The sequence below is a fragment of the Choloepus didactylus genome, chromosome 12, assembly GCF_015220235.1.
Source record: "Choloepus didactylus isolate mChoDid1 chromosome 12, mChoDid1.pri, whole genome shotgun sequence".
NCBI classification, from domain to species: domain Eukaryota; kingdom Metazoa; phylum Chordata; class Mammalia; order Pilosa; family Megalonychidae; genus Choloepus; species Choloepus didactylus.
In genome coordinates, this window is record NC_051318.1 from 12244171 (window position 1) to 12266541 (window position 22371).

A 22371-nucleotide genomic window follows, 5' to 3' on the forward strand; every position below is an offset into this window, starting at 1 on the left:
TTTATGTAAGATAGGTATTGGAACTCTTTTGTGCTCTGCACCAGTTGTTCTCCAAGTCCCCAGTTCCCTTTCTTTGGGGGGGGGGTGGTCTGCAAGTCATTCACTCTCTAACAAGTAACAGGGGAGTTTTCCAGCTGATACTTGACATGTGATGCCACATGGATTGAATGCAGAAAGAGATACGAGAATCCACATTTGCAAAATTGTAAAAGAATGCCCCTTTTCTCACTGTATATTTTATTTTGGAAAATGTTTTTTTAATAAAAATGTTAACGTATAATGGCTTTATTATTTTTAAGATAAAATTTTTAAGTGTTCATTTGTTAATTTAAATTTCTAAGATGATAAATATTGACAGATATGGCCCATATAAACAAGCTATTTAGGGCTTTCAGTAGTTCTGTTTTGTTTTTTTTATTAAACTTTTTATTTTGAGATAATTGTAGATTCACATGAAGTTGTAAGAAGTATTCCTGAGAGATCCCAGTTTCCCCCAAAGGTAGCATCTCCCGGTACTCCAGGACAGTATCACAGCCAGGGTGTTAACGTTGGTATAGTCTAGGTGCAGAGCATTCCCATCACCAGAAGGATCTCCCTTCTGCCAGTCACTAATCTATTCTCCATGTCTATAATTTTGTCGTTCAACAGTATTATATAAATGGAATCATACAGAATGGAACCTTTTGGGATTGGCTTTTTTCACTCAGCATAATTCTTTGGAAATTCATCCAGGTTGTTTGTGCGTCCTTAGTTCGTTCTTTTTTATTGTTGAGTAGGATTCTGTGGTGACTGTGCCACAGTTTGTTTAACATTTCACTTGTTGAAGGGCATCCAGGTTGGATCCAGGTTGGGGCTGTTATGAATAAAGCTGCTGTAAATATTCATGTGCAGGTCTTTGTGTGAACATAAGTTTTCATTTTTCTGGGATAAATGGCATGCAGCTGCTGCATCATACAGTAGTTACATGTTAATTTTTTAAGAAACTGCCAAACTTTTTTCCAGATGTGGTAAAAGGGATCCTGAGATCAGGAAGTTTGACAACTGCTGCTCTATACAGAGGCAGCTATCCCAGCTGATGTGCAGCATATACAATAAGAAAATTTTATTGTGTTGACATCATCTAGTAAGGGAACCCTTTTATTTTTTCTCAGCCTTTTGAAAATTAAAGGGAATAATATTGTATTCTTTGCTTTTTTAATCACAGGACAGAGTCCAAGATTTTGTTTGCTTTGCATATGCCACAAGAACTTCACAGGTTTTTTTTCCAGTATATTTATACAGCTATACTCTATGTTTCAGGACTCATACATTTCAGGCTCATGTATGAGTCCAGCCATAAACCTTCCTTGAATGCATAGTATGTGCCAGGAATATATGCAGAAGATAAAAAAGACACTATTTCTAACCTCAAAGAGGTAAGGAGAAACATATACGGATTTGCATTTACTATGCAAATATGTAGTAATTGCTGAAATGAAGGCATGTGTAAAAAGCATCTGGAGCATACAGGAAGGAAGATGTATCCCAAAACAAGAGGAATCGGAAATGATGGGACAGAGGATGCAGAATTTGAGCTGAGATTAAGGAGTGAGTAATGAGTTTGCCAGGAACTCTCTTTGCAAAGAGAAATTATTCTTAGGTTCTCGACCTCTGATGACACTAAGGAACTGTAAATGTTTTCCCAGCTAACCGTTCTTTGAATGATGGCAATCCTTAGCTTATCATCTTTTTTCTAGGCTGGATTCCTAGGTTAGGGCCATTGAGGACTCTTTAAATTTGAGTCAAAAATAATGTCAAGAGAAATGATCTGAATAATGTATAGTTTTGAAGTCTGCAGATTAACTGTGTGAAAAAGTCTTAGTTCTTTCTGAGATTCTTTGTGATGTAACAGGATATTCTTGTCCCAAAAACCAGGAAGGCCAAGCATATTAATCTACCTGGAGTTAGATAATAAACAGTGTGTTATAACTCCCTTTTCATTGCAACTTGCTTTTTCCCCAAATGTTATTTAAAATGTGTTGTAAAATTCCAAGCAAATTAATAGCTTCCATCTCTAATATTCCTGGAAAGTAGCTGAACAGACAATGTAGAGTGTAAACATGTTTATTGTGCCATATTTTATCTTTACATTTTCAGAAATGTTTGACTTATTTATTTAACTTGTATTTTAATATTTCAAACTGTGCTCATGTGAGACATGTGAAATCAAAATTTTATCCAAACATGGGCATATCTTGCTGTATGCATAGATGTGATAGGCCACCTTGAACTTGCCAACAGTGAGAGTAGTGTCACCAGTTGGTCATTCAACATTTATAGAGCCTTTTCCCTGTGGAAGCTTTAGCTGGTAAAGAGCACATAATGAGAGTCAACAATGTGAGAAGTAAATTAAGGTGTTATGGTGGAATTAAAATGATCTGCTTGGGTTGGGAAAGAGGGGTGGGTGGTGGATTGGAGAAAGGGGATTGGGCTGTCTTTCTCCTTGCAAAACTCACTGTCACAGCCCAAAAGGGCTTTTGCAGCTGAAGGACCAAAGAAAGCACTAGACACATTCTAAGACATGAGCTTTTATTTGGGGGCTTACCTACAGGGTGGAAAGTCAGTCATATTGCCCTGAATTCAGAAGCTTCTCTGAATGGACCCAGCAGCTGCTCTGAGTGGCGGTGGGTTCCGAGCTCAACATGAAGATTCTCCACAAAAGCAGGGGGTGCCAGGGAGTGGTTTATAAGGGTTAGGACAAAGACATTTAAATGGGTATGAGAGGAGCGGGGGTCTTGTGACGTAGGGAGGGATTGATGGTAGTTAACAGGGAAAAGGGGAGGATTATAGACTATCTTGTAGCCTCAGGGAGTTTCAGGGAGGAGGTAATTTCAGGAGGGTACATTTAGCGCCCGAGGCCTGATTTTACGAGGAGAGTAGGTCAAACCTTAACTGTCCTAGGTCAAGCAAGGAGTTGTGTGCAGTCTTCAAGGCACTTGGGGAAGGCCCTGTGTCCCACACTCACGCACTGAATCATCTGTGAAATGCCTTTCCCCTTTCCTAGAATTACTTAATTTACTTTTGGGTTATTTTGAAGCAAGAAAGAACTGAGTTGATCTTTCTGTCTCTCTTACTAAATGCTTATGAGTTCTGTGCCTTTGGGCAGGTCATAAGATCTGTTTGAACTTCTGTCTTTATCTGTAATAACAGTAATAATAGCTAAGACTTATATAGTGTCTGTTATGCCCCAGGCACTGTTGAAGCACTTTATATGTTTATGAATTCATTTATTCTTTATATCAACCCTTTGAGGCAGGCCCTGTTACCACCCACATTTTATGTAGAAGAAGTAAGTTCTTGGAGGTACTAACTGACAGAGCAAAGATTTGAACCCCCACAGACTGGCGCCAGGGCTTTTGCTCTTAACTAATTAGGCTATATTGCCTCTCAGATCTTTAATCGATACTTTTATATATACACGTTGCTGATCTACCCATGGTAATTTTTCATTTAATGTTTATTTCTTGGGAAAATGGAGGTATCTTGGGGGTGGAGATGATGCAGTTGTTATTTGGTATTTTTAATGGGAACATGTTATTTTTCCTCATGAAAAGATTTTGTGGTAAAATGAAAATAAAGAATTAAAAGTTATTTAGAGATCTAGAAAATAGCTAAAACATAATAGTCTTAAGATAAATGCTTTCTTAGTCATTATGTGGGAGGCTAGAATTGCAGTTTATTTGCTTGAAGAAAAGAAATATTAGAATAAAAGCTACCACAAACAAAATAGCAAAGGATATGTAAATTTTTTGCTAATTGAGTAGGAAATTAGAGTCTATAAGAAATTCTGTATTAAAATACCTAGATTGAACTAGTCTGTGTTAGATAAATGATGTTTCTCTCTGTAATCTGGCATAATTTGCATTGAAATTTTTAAAATTAAATATCCTTAGAGGTGAAAGAACAAGCCCCATGAGTTATAAAATATGAGAAGTGTTTGCTGTCTTGCTGTCTTGCTATTGGCACTGTAAAAGTTTAGATCATAGGCTGTTATTATTGTTATTTCATTAGATAGTTTTCAAAAACCCACCTAATTTATCTGAGGTCAGCCATCCCATCTGAATCCTGTCCTACCCCCTCATATCATAGCAGTTCTTATTAAATCTGTTTTTTTTTTAAGAGGTTAATGTTGTTCTTCTAATATGTGGTCCAAATGAATGAAATCGCAAATACATACACATGATCGGAGGAGAATTTGATTATTGAAATACAAATGCTAGTAGCATGAACATGGTGTCCTACTGTCTTCACGTTCTTGTGGCAAGGACACTAAGTGTTATCATTCATGTGCCCTGAATGCATCTTTCTTTGCCCAGATATTTTACCTTCTTCATATTCCCTGAATTTGCCCGCACTTTCAAGGCTCTGTGTCTTTGCTTTTGCTCTTCTCTTGCCTGAGACCAGTCACTACTCCCCTTTTTCTCCCCTGCTAATGCTTCCTGTCACAACTCGGTGTGTGGATTTTCCCCTTTCAAATGTATTTCTAGCCAGAAAGCCATACTGAGTTAGATGCCAATTCTCTTCCTTTTTCTCCATACCCGTATAGCATCCTGTACTAAACCTTCTTAGAGTACTTATTACACTGAATTTTTTTCTTTAAATTTAGTTTTTATTTCAAAATAATTTCAAACTTACAGGACAGTTGCAAAATAATACAAACCCCATACAGAAAATTACAACATACCCCCCGATACCCAGATCCACTAATTTTAACATTTTGCCACATTTGCCTCCTCCCTCCCCTCGTCTCCCCTCCCCTCTCTTTCTTTTTTCTCTCTTTCTCTGATCAGTTCATCAATCTATCATCTATCTGCTTATCTACCTGTTTTCTGAACATTTGAGAGTAAGGAGTATACATCATACTCTTTGAATACAACATTTCCATGTACATTTTCTAAGAACAGGGATATTCACTATGTAATCACCTTAAGAACAATTATCAAGCTTAAGAAATTTAACAATGATATGACGCTGACAGTCTAGATTCCAGTTTTCTCATAGGCCCCAATAATGTCCTTTTGAGCCTTTTCTCCTCCACTATTAGATCACATCCAGGATCATATATTACATTTAATTGTCATTATCTCTTTATTTGCTCTGGTTTTTGTTTTTTGTTTTTTTTTTTTTAATTGCAGAAACATATATACAGCAAAAACTTTCCCATCTCAACCACTCCCAAGCATTCCATTCAGTATTAACAGATTAATCACCACCATCCATCTGGCACTAGCTGCTGCTTATCTCTGGTCCTTGGCTCTTCTGTCACATGGCAATGAACATGGTGACTGCTCCTGGCCTCTCCATTCTCTTCTGGGTTCTGTTGAATTTCAGCTTCTTGCTTCTGTAGCTTTCTTTCTCTGTGTGTCCAAATTTTACTCTGCCTGTAAAGGACTCCAGTAATAGGATTAAGACCCATCCTAACTGAGGTTGGCCACACCTTAACTGAAGTAACCTCATCAAAAGATTCTGCTTATAATGGGTTCCCACGTACAGGAATGGATTAGGTTTAAGAACATGTTTTTCTGGGGTATACACAGCTTCAAATGAGTACAAGCCCAATACATCCTTGATTAAGTTTATTCCTAGATATTTTATTCTTTTAGTTGCTATTGTAAGTGGAATTGTTTTTTTCTTGATTTCCTTTTTGGATCATTCATTGCTGGTGTATATAGAAATACCACTGATTTTTGTATATTGTTCTTATTGTCCTGCCGCTTTGCTCAATTTGTTTGTTAGCTCTAGTAGCTTTCTTATATAGATTCTTCTGGATTGTATATGTATATAGGATCGTGTCATCTGCAGATAAAGTTGGGTTTACTTCTTCCTTTCCAATTTGGATGCCTCTTATTTCTTTCTCTTGCCTAATTGCTGTGGCTAGCACTTCCAGTACAGTGTTGAATACCAGTGGTGATAGCAGGCATCCTTGTTTTGTTCCTGATCTTAGGGAGAAAGCTTTCAGTCTTTCACTGTTGAGTATAATGTTAGCTGTGGGTTTTTCATGTATACCTTTATTATGTTGAAGTTCCCTTCTATTCCTATATTTCTGAATGTTTTTATCAAGAAAGAGTGTTGGATAAAATACCTTTTCTGTGTCAATTGAGATGATTCTGTGATTTTTTTCTTTCATTCTGTTAGTTGGTATATTATATTGGTTGATTTTCTTATGTTGACCCACACTTGCATTCCTGAGATATATCTCACTTGAATAATGCACATCCTTTTTTTTTTTTCCTAACTTTATCAAAAATGCACATCCTGAATGTTCTTGTTCATGGGGACTGTATATGTGAATTATATTGTTTGTTCAAGGATGTGTGTAGCTTGCTCTCATGTGTGCAGAAGACAGAGCAATAGATGATGGATGATAGATAGGGAGGGAGGGAGGGAAAGAAAGAAATGGTGGTGTGACAGGATGTTAAAGTTGGTGGATTGGGGTATCGGGGGAGGGGGTCAGGGTATGCTGGAGTTCTTTGTATGGGTTTTGTATTGTTTTTTGCAACTGTTCCTGTAAGTTTGAATTTATTTCAAAATAAAATTAAAAAAAAAAAAGCACATCCTTTTGATGTGCATTACATTGAATTTTAATAATGGGTTTTCTTTCTTAACTTCTCTTTCCCTACCTCTCCTCTGTCCTTGTTCTGTGCTTGGCACATACAACAGATTCTGTAAATATTTGAAGAAGAATGAATACAGAGAGCTGCTGCCTTTGAAGTTGAATTTTTAACCTCTGATGCTTCAACAGCAGGAAATGTGGAAACTGTTGTAGGAAGGGAGCATGCCTTGCTAGCCTTACACTAAACTGGAGAAGGCCGTTTTTAAGTCTTGTGTTGGAGACGTGCCCACCCACACACAACACATAAATTGCTGCTCCTAGTAAGCAGGACCTTTTCCTCAAGCATAGTGGAGAGCAAAGGTCATTTTTATCTACAAATTCTGAATTATCCTTGAGAATACATTTCAAAGACAATCTTTGGCATAATATTATAATTGCCTACAATCATTCAGAGGCAAAGAACCAGACTGGGATGACAAATGCAAATTATTACATAATACATCTTAAATCTCATTATTACCACACTATGCAGATTGATTGACTTTGAAACCACCATTGAACAGTGAAATATTTGGGGATTTCTGTAAGTAAAATAAATTGATTCTTATGTGACATCATATAATATATGATATCTTTGCTTTTAATCACAAGTTCCTTTTTCCTTGAGAACTTGGCAGTGTAAGTAATTCTTCTTAGCCAACTGACAAATTAGTTCATTTCACTTTTATGTTTTTAATTACTAATTTATTATCTGATCTCAATTTTAATTTTTTACTAAAAAAGTTAATTGATAATATCTTTGTGTTGATACTTTTAGACCATTTTGATTAATATTAATTGGTTTGTTGGTTTGTTTGTTTTGTTTATCTAGAAAACAGACCTTCGTTTTAGTCAAATACATCACTTTCTATTAAAGGAACCGAAACTTTAAGTGGAAGTCTAACATATGAGGAAACAGAACTGCTCCAGTTAATTCAAAATGGGAACGACAAGTGACGAGATAGTTTCTGTGGAACAAACCCCGAGCTCCTTAAATCCTCTGTGTTTTGAATGTGGCCAGCAGCACTGGACAAGAGAAAACCACTTATACAATTACCAGAACGAAGTGGATGATGACCTAGTCTGCCACATTTGCCTTCAGCCTCTGCTGCAGCCGCTAGATACACCCTGTGGACACACATTCTGCTACAAGTGCCTCAGAAACTTTCTGCAAGAGAAAGACTTCTGTCCATTGGACCGGAAACGACTTCATTTTAAGTTGTGCAAGAAGTCTAGTATTCTAGTACATAAGCTTCTGGATAAATTACTAGTTTTATGTCCTTTTTCTTCAGTGTGCCAAGATGTAATGCAGCGCTGTGATCTGGAGGCACATCTTAAAAAAAGGTATGCAAAAAATTACAAAAGAGGAGTAACTCTAGGTTACTTTATGAAAAAGATTGTTCAAACAAACAAAAACTTGAATAAAAAAAAGTCAAGGCACCAATAAATAAATGGACAAGGACATTAACAAATCAAATACAGAAGAGATAGAATAAACACCAATACAAAAACTACAATGAGGAAGTACCATGTAATACCTATAATATTTTTGCTGCTTTAGGAATTAATACCTATTACTATTTTACTGTGAAACTCATTCACCTGGTTATCAGAATAAAATGATAAACTTTTTGCAAGGCAATTTGGTAGTTAGTTTTAAAAATTATAAATGTAAATATCCTTTCATCTAGCTGTCCCTCTCATTGGAATTTATCCTAAGGAAATAATCCAAAGGAAGGAAAAATTGTTTATAAAGATGTTCACTGCAACATTGTTCATAGTTCAACAAATTGGAATCAATCTAATTGCTTAAAAGTAGCAGGAGGCTTAAAAATACTGTGGTGCATCGACTTAATGGGAATATTATACAGCCAATAAAATTACAATTTTGTTTCAGAATGGAAATAAGTATACATGATTTTATCTTGATTTTTGCTAAGATCTTGTAAAGATTCTATGGTTAGGGACTAGACTGGATAAGAACTTAAGGGTTAGAAAACTTTAAATATTTAGTGGTGATTTTTGTTTTACTAAATGTAGTAAAAATAAAAGCTTTTTAAAAGGCTGTATTATTTAGCTGATTGTTTTGTGAGTTTTATAATATGATTTTGGTAAAATACATTGTGGTAAAATACATTTTACCACAATATATTTAAAGTTATTTACTTAGGGAGGGATAAAAGATATCTCTTATGTCTTATGTAGATGGAAACACAAAGAATGACAGAAATAACTATTGGTTTCTCGACTCCAAAGTTAAGCCGCTTGTGCATTATAAATCTCTAGAAATCTTGATTGCTGTGAAAAAGAATGCATACTACAATAAACTGGATTTAGAAATAAATCTGGTACAGAGCAGCTTGTCATTACATGCAAACAAAATCATAGAATTGAAGGAGATTGTCTAGTCTAATGCCCTCTCTTTACAAATAAAGAAATGGAATCCCAAAGACTTAGAGCTTTCTAATGGTACAATTAGACTTAAACCTTTCAATATTCTTGTTTATCGTTCTAATATACTATGCTGATTCTACCACAGGTCAAATCATGTTCTCTGTTACTTGTAGTAGTACAAGTTCCATTTACACATGAGTACACATGTTCATTTTGTTCCTAAATATCAGTGTTTTAAAGGGTTTCACTGTACTCATTAGAAGTATCTAAGACGAGAAAGAACAAGATGTTATTCAAATGTTAGAAACATGATTTATAGAGCAACTACCCAATTTTATATTGTGTTGTCTGAAAAGAGGAGCTAAGAAAAAGTATAGGAGAGATGTATGGACTTTTTCAAAGTCCATGTGGCCTTAAGTTTCTGTATGCCTTCCATCACCAGCAGGAATAGAATCTGAAAATGATAGCAGAGAGCTCCTGGAAACTGACACCACGGTTCAGTCTGGGTTAGGCCTAGTTATGATTGAAGTTGAGGAATATTTTAGACTTTTCTTATTTCTCTCGGTAGAACTATTTGTTTTAGGGTATAGATTTCTTTTGTAAATCTTTTATGAATATCAGTTATGGGATTGAGAGAAATTGAAAGTTTCAATTTGGTTACTAATTAGATAGCAGTGAGATAATAAAATTTTGACACATTTTTAGGAATATTCACTTAACTGAAATATATACAAAAATAGGTAGTTGAAGTGTTTCTAGTATTTTTTAATCAAACTATCACAATGTAAAAACTGTTGGGAATTGTAAACTGTCCTTTCATGTATGGGTTGATATAAATGTTAAGCAATTATATGCACTTTAAAGTTCCATTTTACAGCTGTGCTTATTAATATTTAAGCTATTAATTTAATCATCATCAGTGTCTTAGGCCTAGAATGTGAAAGATAACAATGAAAAGGTAGATGATTTGTTCAGTAAACAAGGTGGAAGCTGCATGGCCTTTCATGAGCTAGCCTCAGAAGTCACTTAGCATCACTTTTGTGTTTACTCTATATTCGATGCAGTCCCAAGCCCACCCAGATTCAACGCGAGTCAATATAGGTCTCCTTGCAGGGGGTTGAGTGTCAAAAATTTTGCAGTCATGTTTTAGAAACACTGCAAACTAGCAAAAAAAGTTAGGTACAGAATATGATTATTACTACTACTTATAGCATCTCTATACACAATCTCGTTTGTTAGAAATGGATAAGTTTTGTTTGGAAATTCATGGAAATTCAGCATCAGCAACAGTGATTCATTGATTAAAAGTTATTCATGTGCCTCTGTTCTTAGAGTGTTTGGAAATCCATTAATTATTAGTAGAAACACAGCACTACCAGGAGTTTGCATATATCTGACAATTTCGAGTTTATTATATTTTTAAATCACTTTCTCTACTTGAATGAAATTCTACTCTTAAAAAATTTATTTCAACTTGAGAATAGTTGATGTTCTCCTATAGATAAAAGTAAAGTATCTGTGAAAGACAAATGTGTTTTTAAATTAAATTGTTAGCTTCTAATTGATTATATATCAGTAAAACAATGAAGAAATTTAAAAGACCTGAGAAAGCACCTTCTTTGAAAGGAGAAATAAACCCTTTGAGAAATACTCTATGTATTATACTAATCCTATATCATTTTAATAATTACTTGGTGAAATTCCACCAAGGAAGACCATCTATAAAGCATTTTTCCTTCTCTCCTCTATCTTTCATCCCCACCCCACACCCAACAATTTAAATGTTATGGTAATTGTAAATGTTAATTTTTTTGTTAAATATGCGTTTTGTCCTAGTTTATGGCAAGGATCAGAACTGTTTTTCTTTTTTGTCTAAAAAAATTATAGCTTAAAACTGCTATAAGTAGTATATAAGCTTAACACTACAAACTAAAAAAATTCATACAGTAGAGCAAAAATCTTTAAAGAAGTCTTCAGCGCCTAAAAGCAACATCATTATGTGTAGTATGCAAGTCCTGCTTGTCAAGGTATTTAAGAAAATAGCTTTTCTTTGCAGGTCTGGGTGAATGATAATTCTTTTAGAGACTAAGGAGTTAATGCTCCACTTTGCCTGTAGAACATCTGTTGGGGCATCTGTATCCTTTACCTTTCATTAGATGTGAAAATAAATGGGAAGCCCTCTTTTTCCATGGTAAGTCCTCTTCTAGTTCAGGCATGGCCTTTGGGGGCAGGAGGTAGGGAGGACAGGGTAGGCTGAAGCAAGATTGCTCCTTTAAATTCACATGCTAACTGAGGGAAGTTTGTGTTTGCCACCTTCTTACCAACATTCTTTTTTCATGTATAGTGTAAAAAGCAGAAACATAGTGACAGATATATGTATTTGCAGATATATTTACAAATCACACATCTGATAAGGATCCAGTATCCAGAATAATAAAGAACTCTTACAACTCAACCAGAATTACAAATAATCCAACTTGAAAGTGGGCAAAAGATTTAAATAGACATTTCTCCAAAGAAGATATCCAAATGACCAATAAGCACATGAAAAGAATGTTCAACATCACTTGTCATTAGGGAAATGCAGATCATTTCCCATTGATTGGAAGTATAGAAACATAAATTCTCAGTTATTTCTGTGTCCTACTTAGCTTCTCACATCCTTTGTTTCCTTATTTTTAATGAAAAGGGTTTTCAATTCCATCCCTAACACTGTGACTATAGCTTTAATTATCCCCGGCTGTGGAGGACTTGTTAGTGTTACTGCCCAAAGCTAGCTGGTTGCGCGATACACACATAAGTCAATGCCATGACACCAGGATTTCTGAAAACAAAAAGTTTATTGCTAGTAGCTCAGCAAGAAGACAGGAGGTAAACCTCAGATCTGTCTCTCTGAGCAGAAGGGGCCTGGGAGTTTTATACTATTTGGGGAAGATGGGCTTAAGGAAGTGGCTAAGGATAGGGTGAGATGCCGTGGGTTAAGGGGCAGGTAGAAGTGGAGCATGTGCAGTTCCAAATCATTCTACTTCGCATGGTGTGCTAGTGTCATCAGCGGGTGTGATTTTTACTATTATAATTAGGCAAAGGTGACTTTAGGTCAGGACTTCTCCTGACTGCACATGCCCTAGTGGCTAGAGCTGGCTAGAACCGGCTTTAGCAGGTGCTGCAAGGGGAGAGGAAACAGTAACATTTCTTTTGGTGAAGCAAAACTACTGAATAAACATGAGGAGTAGGAGCTTAAACTAAGGAAATGGAAACTTATGCAAACCAGTAAGGGAGGGGCTATTTCACTGGAAACGTGGGTTAGTAGGTAGTGGTTTTAATCGCCTATTGGCCTCAGACAGTCATAGAGCAGCCAAACACATACTTATATCTTTAAAAACCTTTGAAGTAGTTAACCTTACTACATTTGCACCCATATTTGTCAATTTTAAACTATTAATCCTCCACAAACAGAATGCTAGTAATAATTCTCCCACACATAAGGTAGGCATGTCCAGTTTTGTTAGTGATGATATCTTTTTTTTACTCTAAGGTACATGAAAAAATTTTAAATATTTATTCTCAACATTAACAATCATCACCACTGTCTAATTCCAGAACATTTTCATCACTCCAAAAAGAAACCCTGTATTCATTAGCTGTTATCCTCTATACCCCAACACCAATCCTTTGGCTGACACTAATCTATTTTCCTTCTCTATAAATTTGCATATTCTGGACAATTTCACATAAATGGAATCATACAATATGTGTCATTTTCTGTCTGGCTTCTTTCACTTAGCATAGTGTTTTCAAGGCTTATGTTGTAGCATGAATCAGTATTTCAATGCTTTTTATGGATGAGTAATATTCCATTATATGGATATATCACATTTTGTTTACCCATTTATCAGTTGATGGACATTGAGACTATTTCCACTTTTGTGCTATAATGATAATGCTGCTTTAGACATTCATGTTTTCATTTCTCTTGGGTAGATACCTAGGAGTAGAATTGCTGGGTCATCTGCTAAATCTGTGTTTAAATCTTTGAGGACTGCTAAGGTGTTTTCTACAGTGGCTGCACCATTTTACAGTCCCTACCAGCAATGCCCAAAGGTTTGAGTTCCTCCACATCCTCACCAACCCTTGCTATTGTCCATTTTTTTGATAATAGCTGTCCTAGTGGGTGTGAAGTGGTATTTGAGTGTGGTTTGGATTTGCGTTTCCCTAATGACTAATGATCTAGAGGAAACTTTTTATGTGATTATTAGTCATTTGTATATTTTCTTTGGAGAAATGTCTTTTTAAATCATTTGCCCATTTTTAAATCAAATTATTTGTCTTTTCATTGAGTTTTAAAAGCTCTAGAGTTTAGACTCTTTGCAGATATATGATTTAAAAATATTTTCTCCCATTCTCAGAGTTTTTTCACTTTCTTGATAGTGTCCTTTGAAGGACAAGCAATTTTAGTTTTTATAAAGTGAAAATTACCTACTTTTTCTTTCTCTGCTTGTGTTTTTGATGTCATATCTAAGAAACTATTGCCTAATTACTGATAAAATAAGATTTGTGCCTGCCATCTTGCTATTTGTTTTTATATGTCTTCTGTCTTTTCTGTTCTATTCTTCTATTAGTGCCTTCTTTTGTGATAGATATTTTCTAGTAGTGTACCATTTTAAATCTCTTCTCATTTCTTTTAATACATATTTTGAATTATTTTCTTAGTGGTTGCCTTGGGTATTAAAATTAACACCTTAACTTATAACAATCTAGTTTGGGTTAATACCAACCTGATTTCAATAGTTTACTAAAACTTTGTTCATATACAGCTCTGTTTCCTTCCTTCTCCTTTATGCTGTTGCTGTTTTACAAATTACATTTTTATACATCATATGCTTATCAACACAGAATTATGATTATTGGGTTATGTGGTTGTCTTTTAAATCAGGTTGGAGGGAAAAAAAAGTTAGAAATAGAACTATTTTTATGCATGTGTTCACCTAGAGAGTTACCTTTACTGATGCTCTTTCTTTATGTGGATTTGAGTTACTGTCACAGTGCCCTTTCATTTAAGCCAGAAGGACTTCTTTTAGTATTCCTTGTAGGACATTTCTGCTAGAGACAAACTTTCTCAGTTTTTGTTTACCTGGGAATTCTTAATTTTGCCTTCATTTTTAAAGACTATTTTTGCTGGGTGTAGAATTCTTGGTTGACAGCCTTTCCTTCAGCACTTTGAATATGTCATCCCACTCCATGGTTTCTGATAAGAAATCAATTGTTACCTTTATCGAGGATCTCTTGTATGTGATGAATTGCCTCTCTCTTGCTGCTTTCAAGATTCTTTGTCTTTCTAGAGTTTGATGAGGGTGTGTCAAATGTAAATGTCTTTTAGTTTATCCTACTTGGAGATAATTGAGTTTCTTGGATGTGTAGATTATAAGTTTTTCATCAAATTTGGGAAGTTCTCAGCCATTATTTCTTCAAATACTCTTTATACCTTTTTCTTTCTCCTTCTGTGGCTCCCATTATATGTATGTTGCTATGCTTGGTGGTATTCCAGAGATCTCCAAGAATCTGTTCGTTTTTCTTCATTTTTCTTTCTTTTCTTCAGACTGGATAATCTTTTGCTGATTGTTTCTTCTGTCTGCTCAGATTTGCTGTCAAGCCCCTATAGTGAATTTTTTTAAATTTTATTTATTGTACTTTCCAACTCTATAATTCCTATTTGGTTCTTCTTCTTTTAAATAATTTTTGTCTCTGTTGGCATTTTCTATTTGGTGAGATACCATTTAAAGTCATTGTCTGGTAAGTCCAATTTCTGGGTATTGTCAGGGACAGTTTTTGTTTGACTACTCTTTTCCTTTTGTGTGACCATACTTTCTTGGATTTTTTTTTTTTTTTTAATGTCTCAGAATTTTTTGTTGAATCCTAGGCATTTAAAATAATATAGAGTGACAACCCTGGAAATCAGAAAACAGTTGTTGCTGCTTGTCATTGTTGTTGATTTGTTTGTTTAGTAACTTTTCTGAACTAATTCTGTAAAATTTGTATTTTTCATGTGTGGCCACTGAAGTCTCTGCTCAGTTAGCTTACTACTAAGCTTATGATTAATAGAGCTATTTCCTTAAATGTGTGGAACAAATAAATTTCCCAGTCTTTCCCAAGGGTCTCTGCTGGCATGGTGAGGGACAGTTTCAACAGTCAGTCAGGCAGTTAACAAGCCTTCCCTCCTGCCTGCACAGAGCTTCAAGGTTAGCTGGAGGAGAGAACCCTGGGCTTTCATGGCCCTTTCCTGTGCAAGTGCATAGCTCTGGGCATGTCAGAATCCCTATGGACATGTCGAGCCCAGCTTTTCCTTTTAAACTTTTTGGCTTGCTTTTCATTTGACCCTTTCAGGAAGTTGTGATGTTAAATAATCGCCTCTGATTTTTTCTGACAAATGCCTGTGGGGAAAAAGCTGTTTGCACTTGGCGGGCCCCACATCAGGTTAAATAAAGACAGCTTTAGAGTAGAGTCTTCCTGGGAACCAACAATGATAATTCTCCGGGAATGGGACTTTGAAGGAGCTCCAATACTGTTCTGCCTTTTCAGGGCTGCCAAGCTCCTGGTTTCTGCCATAATTGTGGGCTGTTAGTTTTCAAGTATACCACAGATCTAGGGAGGTGGAGTCGGGAATAGAGAAGTTTAAATGCCGCAAACCTTACTGTTCTTAATGAGATTTAGCCACTCTTCTTGAATAAGTACCTCCCCCCCCCGCCCCAGAATGCTACAATCCTTTGGTTAATTTCTAGAATTCAGAAATAGTTGGCTCTGATGACTTTTTTTAAAATTCAGATTTATTGAGATATATTCACGTACCATACAATCATCCATGGTGTACGATCAACTGTTCACAGTACCGTTGTGCATTCATCACCACAATCTGTTTTTGAACATTTTCCTTACACCAGAAAGAATCAGGGTAAGAATAAAAAATAAAAATAAAAAAGAACACCCAAATCACCCCCCCACTCTATTTTTCATTTAGTTTTTGTCCCCATTTTTCTACTCATCCGTCCATACACTGGATAAAGGAAATGCGATCCACAGGGTTTTCACAATCACACTGTCACCCCTTGTAAGCTACATTCTTATACAATCGTGGCTCTGACGATTTTTGCCATTGCTTTTCTGGTGGAGCAACTTTTTGGGTTTCCTTAGTCTGCCATTTTTTATTGACATCACTTGAATGATTTTTTTGTATATTTTAATCTATAGCTATTTTGGTCATTTTTCTTGGTTCTATTATGTTAATATCCTTTGAGTTTCACTAAGTGCCTGGCATTACCACAAGGTAGTGTGTTCTGTTACACCATAAGTTTCCTAATATAGTTGCTCAAATGCAATTGTTATATAAAGGAACAATGTCAGTGTAATCTAAAACATGTTTTCCTTGATGGTGTTCCAGAGGTCTCTGAACCAGTATAGCAGGAATGGAATTGTAACCTTCAGCAGGAATCCCTCAGCTTGGCTCATGGCTCCTTTGGTTTTGTTTCAAGAAAATGAAAAACCACACCCTCATCTAGGGATCCACACCTAAGGAGGGACAGTTCTCAGTCGGGCAGGTTGCACTCTCTCAAGGGCCCTTCCTAAGGGCAGCACTATCTCAGAGCCATCCCATCTGCTTCGGATCAGCACGTGCCCACTCTTCTAATCAAAAGGATGCATGAATTTCTTTTCCATTATTTTGATTCACTTAATATCTGTACTGGCCTCCTGCTATACTGAGTTACCTGCTTCAATAAATCATGTTATCTCCCCAGATGACACTTGCGGTTTGTGTTTAAGAAGATGAGTAGGTTTTTTGTTTTTGTGTTTGTTTGAAGGTTGGTTGGTTGTTGGTTTGGTTTTTACTGATCTCTTGCTCTAACATTCTATGACTGCATTTCTAGATACAAGTTTGTGGAGCAAATTTATGTTTTCCTAAGTCTGAGAAAACAACTCCTGTGAATGAATTTAGTATGATGTGATGGAAAGAGCAGGAGCCTTTACCATCAGTCTGTGTTTGTTTGGATTTTGGCTTTGTAATAACTATGTAATGTTGGCTTAATTAAGTCTAAAGTTTCCCATTTGTAAAGTTGTGGTAATGGAGTGGATGTGAGGATTAAATGAAATAAAATATGTAACAGTCTTTACAGAGTCATTGTCACAAATTAGGCAATTGGCATATGTTGGAGTCTTTCTTTCCATTCTGAGTGTTTACAAACATGAGGCTGAAGCCCCTGAAGCTGTCTGTGGTCATAAGCTTTTCTCTTTCCAAGGCTGCCTCGATCTACCCATTCCCTAATAATTTTTTTTAAATAGCTTTATTGAGATATATTTCATATACTGTAAAATTCATCCATTTTAAAATGTACAAGTCAGTCGTTTTTAGTGTTCTCACAGGATTGTGCAACCATCATCAGAATCTAATTTTAGAACCTTCTCACCACTCCAGAAAGAAACCCTGTCATTGCTCCTTACCAGGAGTATAGGTTTTAAAGGTCTGTCTCAACCCTCTTTTCCCCTGTAAGCCCTATGATTTTTAGTGTGCAGTTTTTGCGGAGTGCATATATCCCGTTAACAGAAATGCCTGTACTATCATTTTGACTTTTGCCCCACCACTGAAAGTGTTCTCATAGCCAAGTCAAACCAACATTTTTTGATCTTATTTGTCCCTCTGTGGTATTTGTGTTGGTAGCTGCTTTTTGTTGTTGTGGACGCTCTTACTTCCCTGATTGGTCTGAAGTCTTTCTCTCCCAGTCTCCTGTCTCTCGTTCTGTCATAGTCTCCTCAGCTGGTCCACCTTCTTTTAATATTGATGTTCCTATAGTCCTCCTTTAATGCTCCATGAGATCAATTATTCTTTCCATATTTTTATGTGATATCATTTTTAATATCTATTAAGTTCCTGTTAGCAAATTTGCTGTCCTACTGGGAATTTGAATGTACTTGTTTCTTCACCTTTCTCACAGTTTTAGGCTTTCATTTTTGTCTTTGTTTTGGCATGTTTCATAACTATAAGGTGGTCCTTGTAATTCTTTAAATTGCAGTTTTATTTTAGTTATTACTAGACTACTTCCCAGGTATTTACATTCTATTTGTATTTCCTCTTTACTTCCTGTTCCTAGTCCATTTTTTCCACTGAAGACTTGCTATTGCTCATGAAGATATTTGTGTATGATACGTATTTCAGAAATTAAATCTTTACCTCTCTTTTCAGTTACAAATTTTTTAAGGCCCAGTGTTTGCCTCAAATATTTGAATGAAATATTTTAAAAATTATTTCTAATCAAACCTGCTTACTTGATGAATGTAATATACTTTTGAAAAGTACTTGTCAGGCCTTTGCAAGAACAGTCCTTGGAGTGCCATACACATGTGCAGAAAGGAAAATTAATTGCCCCCCTTCTTAATAAGGTGAAAAGATAACAAGTAATAACAGGGAGTTGAATAAGGAAATTTCCTAATGATCCTTTTCAAAAACTTTAAATTCAGGACTTAAAATAAATCTTTAGTTCATAAGGGAAAATTTATTACTCTTAATGGTAAAGGGATAGCTTTCAATTTTAATTGAATTTAATCCTGTATTTTGTTTTTAGAAATTTTGGGTTTTTTAAAAATATTGCCATTGAATGAAGATCTGTAACCTAGGCATAAGACTGTCACCCACAATCCCTAACCTTATTGTATCCACATTTACCCCAACAATTAAAGTGAGTGGTGTCTGAAGAAGAGTGTTAGACTCTAGGAATATGTGTCTGTCTGGCTCATTCACCAGTCCCCTACACCTCCTCCGCTTACTCCTCTTTCCCCTCCTCCTTTTAAAACCAGGCCATAGCAGTCACTTTGTCCAGTCAAGATGTCAGATGGAAAGGAACTGGCACCTTGACATCATTTCTAATATCTGTCATATAAAGACCTTATTTAAATGCATCATTGGTCATGAGTTTAGAAGAGCATCATCTGTCTGCTCTTTTTGTTTGCTGAAATAACTAAAAACAAACCAGTTAACTGTTCTTATTTCTTGGTGCTCATGTAAGTTTCCCAAGTACTTAAAATATATTTTCAAGTTACAGTGTATATCTGTATCCGCTATTGCAATTCTAATTTTATGAATGAGGACATATGTTTTTATCTCCTTTTATGTTTATCATTAAAGTAAATCCTTGGGCCTTTGCTATGCCCTTCTGTAAGTTGCCAAGCTTCAGATGTGTTGCTATCCACTAAGTAATTAACATCCAGTATGGCAGGGAGGAGTGTAAAGGTGTGCTGCCACACTAAAGCTCTGTGTCACGAGGCCATGGTTCATTGTGGGAAAGGACTGATTTCCATTTCTGTGGGTAAGCCATTTTTCTTGTAAAAAGGGTTTTATATCCAGAATTTCAGAATAAATCTCACAGCACAGAGACAGCGTATTTTCTGATGTATTAGGGTATATCTGAATACAATTTTTATTCAAGTATTCTTTGAGATAGGTACCAAGCTATGGCTCTTGCCAATGCTTTTTTAAAATGTATTGCTGGGTGGAGTTGGAAGTGCTTAATTTGATTGAAGATCAAGACTGGCCTTATGTACCATGGTGGATTCTTCTGGTGCTTTTTGTATAGAAGTCATTGCCATTCTTTCATTGTTGTGCTAGTGTTTATGCTGTTAAGCCCTTTTTTCCCCCTTTCAAATATTCTGCAAACCACCTGATGTTCTCTTTGTAGGTGTCCTGGAGCTTCTCATTGGCGAGTTGCCCTAGAAAAACGGAAAACTAGTAAAACTCAGACAGAGATTGAGAGTGAAAATGGACCCACTGTAGTAGATCATCCAGGGACCGTGTCACCAGAAACAGACAGTTCGGGGACAGGGGCAGTGCCTGCTGAACGGGACTTTACATCAGCGTCTCTCTCCGCATGGGCCGAGGAGCCTGGCCTGGACAACCCCGCCTTCGAGGAGAGCACTGGAGCTGACAGTGCGTGGACTCTACCTCCTCCTACCTTAGATTCAGATCTAATCTGTCTGTTTTCCAGATTGGACATTTTCAAGCTGATTTGCTTCCTTCCCTCCCTCCACTCTCTTGGCATAAACTTTTTCTCCTCTTAAAAAAGTAATCATATTGAGGTATAATTTACATACTAAAAAATTAACCCATTTCAAGTGTGCAGTTGTAACAGTTTGCATTTTAAAGGTGAAACATATCTTTCACCTGAGAAAGGTGGTCCTTCCCCATCCCTTTTCCATTGGGATCCATGAACTCACTAGTCATTAGCATCGTTCTTTTGGTTTGTGTTTTCAGAAACTTGTTTGCCTCAGCAGATGAGAAAACTGAGGCTTAGAGTAAATAACTTGCTCAAGCCCATCCAGCCAGTAAATGGCTGGGTGTGTATCTGACTCCAAGGCCATGCTTCCCACTGTTCGCTCCTCTAACACCAACCCTAGTCCAACCATATGGTCCACTAGGAAATAAATAGAAAGCTCATAGCCATACACCTTGGTCATAGATCTTGGTAGCTGCTCTTGGGAATTTACTTTTAAAAATAATTTTCTTTTACAAATTCTAAATTCCACAAATTTAAATTTTCCCTGCTACAGCCGTAACCCTCTTTCATCTCCTAATGCTCGGTTCGGGCCCAGCAGCTTGGTGTGACTGGTCTCCTCGCACCAACGGTTTTTACACACCATGGAGTTAGTGCTTTATTTATACTGCCTTGCATTGTTTTACAACTGCCTCATGGTCCAAACTCCCTTACCACTTGAGAGCAAGATGACTTTCTCTTAATATTCCTTAATCAGATCACCTGATACATAGTAGCTCCTTGTTGATTATTTACGGATCACTTTTGGAAGAGGAAATTTTTAAATAATTTTAACATGTAGTCTTTTTTGTCATTCTGTTTCTTGTCCAGTGGTATTGCTGAGTTCTTAAATCATCTATTAGCATAATAAGATAACTTATTTACTTGAAGATAATCAGAATATAAAACATTGTTTTTCTTTCTATTTCTCCCATTTTTTTCCCTCTCATTTCTAACTTGGCAGCCGCACAGCAGCCACTTAGTTTGCCAGAAGGAGAAGTAACCACGATTGAAATTCATCGGTCTAATCCTTACATTCAGTTAGGAATTAGCATTGTGGGTGGCAATGAAACACCACTGATTAACATTGTTATCCAGGAAGTCTATCGAGATGGGATAATCGCCAGAGATGGAAGACTCCTTGCCGGAGACCAGATTCTTCAGGTACTGATTTTAATTATTCTGTTAACTTGTACCTTTCTGTTCATGTTCATAAGTTTAAAACTTAGAAATTATGGGCTGGTGGAACCTGAATAATATAAAGATGAGCTTTATTTTTATGTGCAAAACAGATTAGAATTATCTGCAATTTCTATTTTCCTACACACACACACACATACACACACACACACACACACACACAGAGGATGTATTTTTTTTTTCTCCCTACTTTCATTTTCAGTCCCTTATGTGTGCTCAGGCCTTTCTGACTAGCTAGACTCTTTCCTTGTGTGGATCCATGTTGGGCTATTTCAGCACTACCTTCGCCCGGGCTGAAATTCTCTCATCCCATTGGCTTTACCCCGAGCCCAGTTTTCCCATCCATCCACTGCCTTCATTGTCTGCTATATCCTTCTCTACAATGATTGCTAAAATTAGAAAAGGCCATGCAGCACTAGTTACTTATAATTTATATCATAGAATTTAAGCTGGGATTCAGAAATCTTTTAGTTATCTCTCCTTGACTCCCTAATGCACTCTCTCCTCAGCAAACATTTAACTGTGCATTTTCATTAACCCCTTGACACTACCCTTACCATCTTCCCTTTCAGATGCTGATCTCTAAGAAGAAATAGGAATTCCAGAAAAAGAACTAGCTTGGGACAAGATGATATTTTACTAGAGGGCATGTTGAGACTGAGGAAATGGAATAATGAGAACTCCACAGTGTAGGCTTAGAGTTTAGTGAATATTGGCCTAGATGTTTGAATCCTACAAGTATAGATGATAGTTGAAGCTAGAAGAATAGATGACTCCTAGAGGGAGAGAGAAGAAATATTCATGAAAACAAGAAAAAAGGACTTAGAGAAACCGAAGGTCAAGGCCTAGTCCCTCACTGATTTAGTTGTTCAGTCTTTCATAGTGATCTGTTGATAACTGCCCCTTACTTTGATTTTCCCTGTTGCATCTCTAGTCCAAGCCTTCACTACTTCATATTTCATTTAGTAGAATATCCCATCAAGTATCTCTGCCCCCCCATTTCTTCTCCCTCAAATCCAACACGACTGCCAGGCTAATGAATCTGTAACACTGCTTTCCTTGCAAAGATTTGGCTCACTG

General features: G+C 36.4%; 1 protein-coding gene across 1 annotated transcript in view; it reads left to right on the top strand.

Moving 5' to 3' along the window:
* Positions 1–7468: 7468 nt before the first annotated feature.
* Positions 7469–22371, top strand: part of LNX2 (ligand of numb-protein X 2) — a 60306-nt gene continuing 45403 nt past the window's right edge. The window contains exons 1-3 of the mRNA XM_037800255.1: positions 7469–7975; positions 19741–19988; positions 21056–21255. Coding sequence (XP_037656183.1) covers positions 7572–7975; positions 19741–19988; positions 21056–21255 — 852 coding nt within the window. The 5' untranslated portion in view covers positions 7469–7571. The remainder of the gene's footprint in view (positions 7976–19740; positions 19989–21055; positions 21256–22371) is intronic.